We start from the raw sequence: 10,867 nt of genomic DNA, 5'->3' as shown, positions 1-10,867 counted from the left end.
TTCTTCCTTGACTGTTTGGCCTACCATTTCCCCTGCTTGTGCTCCCTCTCTCTCTCTCTGACAAATAAATAAATAAATAAATAAAATCTTTAAAAAAAAAAACCCAAAACACCAGCATGCCCGCATCAGTAAGATGACCCAGGTGCTCACCAATATTTTGCTGATCTTATTAAAATTTGATTTATCTTCCTTTCATTGATCTGCTTTACATCACACATCCTGTTATATAATCACTGGCTACGAAAATGGCAAATTAATTCATCAGAACTAAATACCTTTGACTTTGAGGCCATCTCGAATTGTAGCCGACAGCAGAGACACTGTTCCTGCCAGTTTTCTCATATGCCTAAGAAACCCAGAAGCTTTATTTATACTTCTTCGAGCCTCAACTTTCTCCCTCACACAGTGGGAAGGAGTAAATGAGATTTTGTGTGTGGAGCGTTTGGCTCGGTGTCTGACCATCAGCAAACTGCGGTTATGATTATGACCAGTGGCAGCAATCCCAGAAGAATGTTAAGTAGTGTCTTATTCATATAAAAAAATGGTGCTTATTTGGACATGCACAGAAAGATGTCTGAGGGGAAATACTACAAGTAGATAATAGACATAATCCCACAAGGGGTCATTCGTTTATTCAACAAACACTACTGAGTGCCTTCTGTGTGCCAGCACAGTGGAACTGTGAGGTATCAGGTGAGCTCACCCCCTAGGGCTGATAGGGTAGAGAAATGCAGGCATGTTGAGACATGGGGAAAACAGGGGTCAAGTCTTAGGGGTGGTCCAGGGAGATGGCCAGACTGAGATCTGAAGGATACAGGAGAATTAGCAAAGCTGGATTTGGAGGAGGGAAAGCAGGGACTAGAAGAGAAAAAGGACAAAACATTCCAAACTGCTAAAGGATGAGCAAGTGCAAAGGCCCTGGGGCACGAAGGAATAACTCCAGGGTCCAGAAGATGACAGAGCCCAGAGGAGGACAAATGAAGTTGGGGAGTGAGTGGCTGCCAGGGGAGGAAGTTTCTTTCACTCTTATTCTGTGCCTTCTGAAGTACACAAATACTTTAAGAAAATCATATATCATTCTTAATTTTTTTAAAAAAACCCCACAGATACAAAAGAAAAACACCAGCTTGAAGCCCCAAGAAATAAATTATTGTAGCATTTACTTCTTTTTCTCAAGAATCTATAATACGTTAAAATCCACTTACATTTGCTAACACCACCACCTTGCTTAAAGGTAACTAGCGTTCTGTCCTCTCCTGTTTGGTTTGCTGGAAGGGCTTCCCCATCCTTCCCTACAATAATCGTGCCTCATATAAATAATGCTCCTTGCCAACCCACATGGAGGCTCTGGTTCTCATACAAGCTTCTGGATGTCAGGCTGGGTTCGGACGAAAGGCCCGCGAGTGGGGTTTGGGGAAAAGCTTTCCATTTTCCCAAAAGCAGCTCGAGTACAGCTTTGTGACCCTTCTCTGTCCCTGTGCGGAGAGTAACTGGCCAGCAGGAAGAAAGGACCCACTAGGGAGACTACCCTGCAAAGAAGCATTTGTGAGTTTCATTTGCAAGCTGTTGCTAGGGGCGGAAACTGTTTTTCTGGTTTCTTCTCAGGGCCTGGGGCTGGGAGGGCTGACTTTGAAGCGGAGGTGGTGCCCACAGAGCCTGCGCGCTACCTGAGTGCAGCCTGGATACCGGGAGGCAGAACACAGCTGCCTGGAAGGACAGCTAACGCCTCCCGCTTTGGTCTGCCCGCAGGAGCACAGCGAGGCCTTTCAAGTCTGCCCCTTGTGGTTTCTCCCTGCAGGAAAGCCAGGTTTATTACGGGTTGTTCCCTTCTCTGTGTCGATCCCCTCCCTGTGCCCCTGCCCAGCTCAGGACTTTTCATTTCATGTCCGATCCAGCGAGGCCGTTGGCTCCTGGATGAGTGGAGCGCTACGAGACACAGAACGGCCTGTCCCTCCGAGAGGCAGAGACAACCAGACAGGTGGTTCTAGTCCTAGGAGAGAGGCACCTCCCAGCAGACAAGCCCAGTTGGTGTCACTGACTTGCCCTCTCGCTTCAAAGGCCTGTTGTTTGTTCCTTGCTGAGGATGTTAAATGAGAGCCCACCTGTGGCACCGCCCTCATCTCACTGTGGAGAAAACCGAGACCAGAGAGGGTAATTCCACCACCAGAAAAGGCTCTCGATATTACCACACATTCCCTGAGTGGTGCCTCCTATCGCCGTGGTAGCAGCTTGACTGTGGAGTCAAGATTTACCTCTCAGCTCTATCACATACCACAGTGCCATCTTGCACAAATTGCTCAACTTCTCCAAGCCTCAGTTTCTTCATCTGTGAAATGGGGATAATAATTTTTACCTCTTAAGGTTGCCCATTTAAATGCACTTCTCACCTCGCCAACTTCACGATTTCAGTGCTCACTTATTTACCCTTTTCTTAGAAAGGTTGAGCTCCCAAAGGGCAAGGACTCTGCCTGCCTTGTTCACAGCAGCGTCCTCAGTAACCAACACTTCCTAGCTCGGAGTAGGCAGTGAGGAAGTATTTGTAATAATAATAAGCAAGGCCCTCAGCTCAGTGCCTGGCACAGGCAGCCATCATTAAGAACAGAGGGGGTTCATTGTTATTTCTGATGGCAAAGCAGTTTTCACTTCAAAACTATCAACCAGGAAGTGAGGGAACACAATAGTTCTCTGGAGGGGGCCTGCTGTCAGGTGGCCCTTCTGGGGCAAAGCCCTTGGCCTCCCATCCCTGTAGGACCAAACTACCGCAGGCCTGGGACCTACCTTGCTATAGTCTCTCCCCATTGTCCTCTCTCTCAAGGACATCATCCCCAAGAGGCAAGAGTCCTTCCTTGAGGCTTCCAAATTCCTAGCTTCTGCTCAAAGAGGGTGGGGGGAGTTGGGGGGGACACAGCTCACCGAACCTGCCAGTCAACGATGTGGGCCAATGTCAGGATTGCTAGATGAAATCCTGGATCTCCAGTTCAATTCTAATTTCAGATAAACAACAAAACAATTTCCAGTAACAGTACGTCTCAACAATTGCATGGGACCTAGTCATCCTTAAAAAAAACAGTATTAGTTGTTTATCTGAAATTGAAATTTAACTGAGTGTCCTGTATTTTAATTTGCTAAATCTGGCGACCCTTCAAAGTGATCGCACTGGGATGTTACCCCAGCCTGACTCAGCTGTGGACCTCACTTTCCTCCTCTCCTGCAAAATCACCAAGACCACATCAGGACCCTCCTGGGATGGCTATGAAAATTAAGAGAGTGGCTACTATAAAAATATTGGTAAGGGCAGGAATTTTGTTTGCCTTGACCACAGCTAAACCCAGAGCCTAGCGCTGCGTCCGGCCCACAGGTGGACCACCAGAGCTATTTCTTTTCATGAAAAATCGCTGGTACTATTTTTCCTTAAATACCACCCCTTACTCCGTCAAAACAAAACAAACAAAACAAAACAAAACAAAACAAAACAAAACAAAACACCCATAAATCCATTTCGAGGAAAACCGGGTCCGACATCCCAAATAGGTCATGCTGGTCCCCACCGGGCCCAACACTTCACCCCCCAAGCTGGACTGTGCCTGATTGAACTCTGTGCGCCTGCGCCCTCCACTCACTGCGAGGCGTTCTGCGCATGCCTGGGGCGCAAGGTTGCGCAAGCCCCGCCAGAAAGTGCGGGAAAACTGACGTACCGTCTTCGCCAGGGAGGCTGCCGGGGAGGGTGCGCTTCAGCGCCTGGCAGGGCCATCGTGGGCGCCAGTGGGGTTCCTGCTCTTGGAGCTTTCCGTTGCTGTCGGCCCTCATGGCCTTTGCGCCCATGGGGCCCGAGGCCTCGTTCTTCGCAGTTTTGGACCAACACAGGGCTTCCCTGCTGGCCGCCCTGAGGAGAGGCGGTGGGGAGCCCGCGGGCGGGGGCACGCGTCTGGCCTCGAGGTAGACGGGCTCCCTCTGGGGCGCGCATGCTCGGAAGTTAGAGAGGAGCCGGATCTCAGCCAGGCGGGGCGGGGGCTTGAAGCGCTCTGTAGGGACAGGGCTGGCGCCCCTTGCCTTCTCCCCGGTCTCGGGATGAGGAGGCCCCAGGAGTGACCCCTTTTGCCGGCCACTCACGAACCCTGACAAAAGCCCTTCCTCGGAGCCCTCTCTTTTCTGCTTTTAGCTCTTAACTTTGAACTCAAAAAGCCAGGTGACAGGCCCTGCCCTGCCCCGTGTCTTCTAGAATGTTCCCCTTCTAGAATGTTCCAGGAGCAGCCCCACAGTGAGGCTCACAGGTTTCCTAAGATTCTTAGAGGTCGGGGAATTTAGGGTACAGTTTGGCTTTGTGTTTGTTTAAAACACATTTTTTTGGGTTACAATTTGAATTTAAAAAGCGTTGAGGATTGTGTGTGTGAAGAGAAAGAGGGAAGATGAATGTTGGGAGTTCCCACTCAATCCGGGTTTTATCAAAATGAACAAGGAAGTGGTTGATAATGAGACAACGATTTACTTGACTTGGAGAGAATGTACACACATTTTAAGTGATTTATTTAAAATCAATTAAAGCAGTTGGCGGCTGGCGAGGTTGGTTAGAGCCTGGTGTTGAGGAGACGGATTACTGAGATTCTCCAGCTACCGGGCTCGGAATTAGCTACAGAGAATATGTTTATGTTATTGACCATTCTTACTTAAAATGTTGGGTTGTTCCCCCCGCCCCGGATCTTTTTTTATGGTTTATCAGCAAAGTTTTTCAGCCTAAACGAATTACAGTCTTATTTTTAAGAAGACTAATCCAACTACCAAAAAACCAAAACAAAACAGAAACACCACACACACACACACAAGTGGAAAACTACAAGCAAACGGACTTTTTATGAAAGTATTTAGTTTGAGGGAGAACTTATGAGGGTGAGGAAAGAAGGGAATGGAAGTCCCCTGTTTAAGTTTCAGATGCAAATTAATCTAATTGTATTTAAGTTTGTCACAGTGTTACCTTGCAACTTTTTTTTTTTTCCAAACTGGAAAAATGAATGAGATCTTTCTTTGAGTCAGTTTTTATTTCTCCGTGTTAGAAAATACTGATTGTTTTAAGATTTGCTTTTCTGATAACGTGCATCTTCAAAGCAAGCTCTGAAGTTTCTGGGGGAATTAGAATGTTCTACGTTCTGCGCATTTTCTAGATTTAATTTGATTTCCCTTCTTAGGCAATACGCTAATGGTATTTATAACTGAACAACATTTTTTGAAGCTGATGGCTTGTGAAATTAAAAGTCAGCTCACAGAAAACTGGGCTAGGTTTTAATATTCTGCTGTAAAGTGGTGTAATGGTTGCCAAGTCTTTCCATGGTAGTGATTAAACTTTTTTCTCTTTGTATCACTAAAATTCAAAAGGGCAGATTGAAGGCATGAGATCAATGAGGGTGATGTGCTACAATAAGAAGTATTTCTTTGGGAATATTTTTGCATTGCATTTTTTGGGAAAGAAATTAAATTCAAAGCCAATATTACATAATTTTTAATTAAAACATTTATCAGTAGTATTTCAAGCCAACAAGTTTGAATTTAAGTAGGATTTATAAATCATATTGTCTAGTTATTAATATTGTCTAAAAGGAAGATATTACTTCAATTGGTAATTGTTTGAGAAGTAAAATTACAAGCAAATGAAATTTCTCTGCAAGTAACCGCTATAAATACAGTTGTTTTAGTGCAATGCCCATGTCAAAATTTAGTGGGAGGGATCAGGATGGAGGTGAAGAGCCTTGTCTTAAAAAACAACCAGTGTAACAAAAAACCTACTTTCCTATTGATCTGGGGGTAATGTTACATATCGTAAAGGTCTAATTTAGAATTAAGATTGAATCATAGTGTGTTTATCGTTTCAGTTCTGAGGTTCTTGCATCTATAGAAAGTGTTATCCAAGGCATCATCACAAGCGTGGCAAGGAATGAAGCACCTGCATTCACAATTGAAAATAGATCAAGCTGGGAAAATATAAAGTGGGCATTTTGCATTTTTAATTTTTAAATACAGTATCTATGTCATTATTTGAATTTATTCGAGTTAGAGTTCTAGTCTGATTTCATTCTTTTTACTGCTTTTGCCCTGCCTCGAAGGATTTAAGGAAGTTTACAAAATACATACCTCATAGGAAGGTCCTATAAACTAGAAGTGGGCGTGAAAGATAAGGCAAAGGGAAGACAATGCTAGGATCAACAAATGAAGTGCCAGAAGAGGTTAGAATTCAAAATGCATATGATAAAGTCTTACAGTTCTGCTAAAAATAGGCTCCAAACTGGGATCTAAGCTTTCTAGCACTCAAAGGGGGAAATAGGACCAGTGGAATTCTGCAGAAATACTACAAAAGCAAACCACTTGCTCAGGGGAGTTACCACCAATCCTGATACTGGAAGGAAAAGACACGTATCCGAATACAGAGCACATTTCAAAGGCTCTTTCTCCTGGCAGATTGCCCCCTGCCAAGTCATGTGTCCAAAAGGGTAAAATCAGCCAATAGCTTTGTCAAAGCCCTCCAACCTGCTTGTAGCTTTTGTGTTTTTCAGATGCTCAGTCTGTACAATCTAAATCATGAAAAAGACTACAGTAGTTCTCAGTAAGAGTTACAGAAACACAATAAAAGTAATTTTGAGTCTCCTTAGTCACTAAGTATTCTTTTATGGTCAGTATAATTAATACAAACTGTAAACTTTTTTTTTTAAAGATTTTATTTATTTATTTGACAGAGATAGAGACAGCCAGCGAGAGAGGGAACACAAACAGGGGGAGTGGGAGAGGAAGAAGCAGGCTCATAGTGGAGGAGCCTGATGTGGGGCTCGATCCCATAACGCCGGGATCACTCCCTGAGCCGAAGGCAGACGCTCAACCGCTGTGCCACCCTAGGTGCCCCCAAACTGTAAACTTTTAAAACTATTTTGCATCAATTTGCAGAATGGATTTCATCAAGCCCTGAGGCAGCTGACACCCGGCCCATTTGCCTGGTGCCTTCTGCCACCTTTAGGACAGGCTTGGCAGTTCAATTTAATAACCTAATACAAATTGTTATTTCATTTAATGTAATTTTGCAGGTAAATCAGAAATATAACATTTCAAAACTTATTAAATTGAGCAAAATTAATACATGAGTAAATATTAAAATGAGCCAGATGCTAGTAAACTTCTGAAATATGTGAATAGTTTACATACACTAAATATCACACATTATACACTAAATACACACACATCCACACATTATACTCAGAGGTATTTAATTCACTTATTTTAAACACTTTATTTTAGTGCCTCTTTATGTCACAAAGCTAATTACCTAATTAGTACCTGGAATTATCTAAGATTATAAATGAAATAGTCCTAAATCTTCAGTGCCTCTGTTGAGAAAAAATACTTATCTGGAATTGTCTAAGATTATAAATGAAGTTGTCCTAAAGCTTCGGTGCCTCTGTTGAGAAGAAATACAGATTTAGATGATTTGAAGAAGAGTATATGAAGTGTATATTGTTTGGTGTTCAGAAGTTAATTCTTTTTTATTGCCTTTCAACAAAATGACAGGTTTGAAGATTCTGTGGGTCTTCAGATGGTATCTCATTGTACCACAAGAAAAATCAAAAGTGATTCACCAAAATCAGTTAAGAATTTTGGTAAATTAATTTTTCTTAGCTTTTAGTAACAAAATAAGTTTGGTTACTTTCTGGGTTTAGTTGTTCTTAGTTTAATAATTTTAGTTGTTCCTTAATAGACCGCCCTTACACCTGAAATAAAGTTACAGAATTTTTCATTGTCAATAACCACGGAAGCAGATTATAATTCCAAAATAAATTTTCAAGGTACATGATTCAGTAGAAAAGTATTCTCTCAATTTTGCTGTTTAGGGAGTAATTAATTATATTTGATCCTTCAGGAAATTATTACTCTGTATTCAGTACTTCTATTTTGGAAAGATAATTTTTTTAATATTATGGAAAGTAACTGGGGGTAGTTGAAATCCTTGATAGTGGTGTGTTTTGAATTAATGAGAGAAATGATGAGTAACTTGCTTATTGTATCTTATTTTCCAGCCCTGATTCTTAAAATATTGTCCATGATTTATAAATTAGTACAGAGCAACACTTATGCAACCAAAAGGTAAATACTTGTTTTGGTAAATTACTCCTTTAAGATGCAATGCGAGAGTTAGTTTGGGTTAACTCCCATTATGTTTTGAAATGGCACGTAAGACTAGACTATGGGTAATAAATTACTTTCTTTATATGTTGTGTTTCATCCACTTAAAGCTTTCTACAAATAATGCTTCAATACTTGTCATAGTCAAAGAGAATATGGCTAATTAAAAATATATATTTAACTTTCACAGAGACATATATTATACTGACAGCCAACTCTTTGGTAACCAGACTGTTGTGGACAATATTATCAATGACATTTCTTGTATGCTAAAAGTGCCGAGGATGAGTCTACATGTAGTAAGTAGCATTTAATACATTTAATACAAAACATTTTATTTTAAGACAAAAGATTTGTGTAAAATCATAACAGGAAAATAAATGTAATCTCTCCTTTGTTTTGATACTACATTTTTCTCATTATGAATTTAAATAACCTACTCTCAATATATTCCCTTGCATGAACGGACTAAAAAAGGTGAATTACTAAATATTTCTTATTCCTAAATATCCTTACATATTTTCTCCTTTACTTCTTAAATTCCAGTCTGAGCTAAAATACATGTAATCTAGCAGGTGAATGTGAGGATTGACTCAGCCGTATAGAATATGTTAGTGAGGGGCACCTGGCTGATTCAGTTGGTGGAGCATGTGACTTTTGCTCTTGGGGTCATGAGTTCAAGCCCCACATCGGGTGTAGAGATGGCTTAAATAAATAAACTTATAAAAAACATGTCAGTAAAAAAAGTGTTCAAATATGGCTATTATTTTTTCAGTTATCTACATCAAAAGGTTTAATTGCTGGCAACTTAAGGTATATGGAGGAAGACGGCACGAGAGTGCATTGTACCTGTGGTTCCACAGTAAGCACATTGATGTTGTCACCTGCTTTACCTCCCTTTTAGAACCTTTGTTTCTGAAATGTATTTTATTTCCTGCTTTCTTATGATTTTCGGAGCTTATGATGTTCAAATAAAACTGAAGGGTAAATAAGCGTATGCTTTAGGGGGTCGTCCGTTACACAGTTTTAAAATGCACCAGTTGTCCAATGTCATATTAAAATAAACAAAGATACGCTTTCCTTTGAAAAAAGTACTGTTGTCTTCGAGTAGAATGTAGCTTGGCTATTTTAGCATGATTATTTATGTAATCTTTATACAGTTTCCAGGTTGGGAAATTGATCTATTTAATTCTGAACTATTTGCTGGGTTTTGGCACTTGGAAAGCCCATGACACTAACCTGCACAGCCGTCTGGAAATAAGCAAGACGTCACCTGTGTGCTCTAGGATACGGAGGGCTTTAATTCACCACGTCCTGCCGCATAAGCCACGTATCCACAAAGTTTCCGAGAGATTCTCACCTGCTAGGAAGTAGCTTGGGTGGCACATCTGTCTTCTTACTGAGGAGTAAATCTGTTTCCTACTGTTTCCTTACTGAGGAATAAAACTCTGATGACTGGTATATTTGGAGAAAAATGAAAATACAGGATTTTTGTGATACATTTTTAAATGTGGTTATACTTACTTTTTATTTAAAATAAAAACTCTCTTCTTTTGTTAACTTAGGCTGTTGCTGTGCCATCTAATATTCAAGGAATTCGAAGTATCCTTTGAGTGGGAAAAGTATTGAAGCTTATAGAATGTTCATTCATTCATTATTTGATAAACCAACCTTTCATAATGTGTAACCATCAAGCTATACCCGATAGTGGTCCAGATGGACACACATGGTTTCTGCCTAAACCTCCCTGTCTAGTAGGAGAGACAGGCATCTAAATATGTGAACAGATGTCTATATATTTGAAGGTAAAAAGGAATATACTATGTAGCTGCTTCAGAAATGATTTATACAGCACCACTATTTAGTTGGCGATTAAACAGAAATATTCTTGGCTTCAAATTATCAACCTTAACATCATAGATTTAATTACAGATGCAAAATTTCTATTAATTGTAGAAAAAGATGCAACATTTCAGCGACTCCTAGATGACGACTTTTGCAACAGAATGTCCCCATGCATCATGGTTACGGTATTATATTATCTCCCTTTACTACAAGGCCATGACTAACATACTACTTTGGTGATTGGCAAGAGGGGTTTGTAACATTATCTACAGTTCACACAACATTCTGTTATTGATATGGCACATTCTTTGGGGTGATAGAGTAAGAATTTCCAAGGCGTTTATTTAAACATCCTCAAATCTGACTAAAATCAAGGTGATGGTCCCAATTCTTTTTTTTTTTTTTAAGACTTTATTAGAGAGAGACAGAGCACGAGCCGGGTGGAGGTGCAGAGGGAGAGGGAAAAGCAGACTCCCCACTAAGCGGAGAGCCCCATGCAGGGCTTGATCCTGGGACCCCGAGATCATGACCTGAGCCAAAAGCAGACTCTTAACTGACTGAGCCACGCAGGCGCCTTGGTGGTTCCAATTCTTAAATACTAGTGGTTTTCTAATACCACAGTGAGTTTACACAGGCTCTCAGAGTCACCTACATACCATTGCCCCACGGCTGCTGGTCTCAGCTGTAACACGGTAACACTGGAGCTGCTCTGTGTTCCGCAGGTTTGCATGTCAGGTAATTGCATGAATTCCATCAAAGGGACCTTGTGCTTCTATACACATATATATATATGTATTTATATATATATGCTATATATATATGATTATATATATGCTATATATATATGATTATATATATATATATATAT

General features: G+C 41.1%; 1 protein-coding gene across 2 annotated transcripts in view; it reads left to right on the top strand.

The window, feature by feature from the left end:
* The first annotated feature begins 3,712 nt into the window (after nucleotides 1-3,712).
* Nucleotides 3,713-10,867, top strand: part of SPO11 (SPO11 initiator of meiotic double stranded breaks) — a 15,245-nt gene continuing 8,090 nt past the window's right edge. Inside the window, exons 1-8 of one of the 2 annotated variants that reach the window (XM_002915527.3) lie at nucleotides 3,713-3,936; nucleotides 5,862-5,975; nucleotides 7,543-7,631; nucleotides 8,049-8,115; nucleotides 8,345-8,453; nucleotides 8,930-9,016; nucleotides 9,720-9,756; nucleotides 10,075-10,184. In XM_002915527.3, the coding sequence (XP_002915573.1) occupies nucleotides 3,806-3,936; nucleotides 5,862-5,975; nucleotides 7,543-7,631; nucleotides 8,049-8,115; nucleotides 8,345-8,453; nucleotides 8,930-9,016; nucleotides 9,720-9,756; nucleotides 10,075-10,184 (744 nt within the window). In that variant the 5' untranslated portion in view covers nucleotides 3,713-3,805. The remainder of the gene's footprint in view (nucleotides 3,937-5,861; nucleotides 5,976-7,542; nucleotides 7,632-8,048; nucleotides 8,116-8,344; nucleotides 8,454-8,929; nucleotides 9,017-9,719; nucleotides 9,757-10,074; nucleotides 10,185-10,867) is intronic. The other variant, XM_002915526.3, reaches the window with a different exon arrangement.

This window comes from Ailuropoda melanoleuca, chromosome 13 (genome assembly GCF_002007445.2).
Source record: "Ailuropoda melanoleuca isolate Jingjing chromosome 13, ASM200744v2, whole genome shotgun sequence".
NCBI classification, from domain to species: Eukaryota; Metazoa; Chordata; class Mammalia; order Carnivora; family Ursidae; genus Ailuropoda; species Ailuropoda melanoleuca.
Note: the sequence above shows the minus strand (reverse complement) of the source record. Positions and strands in the feature narration are given on the sequence as shown.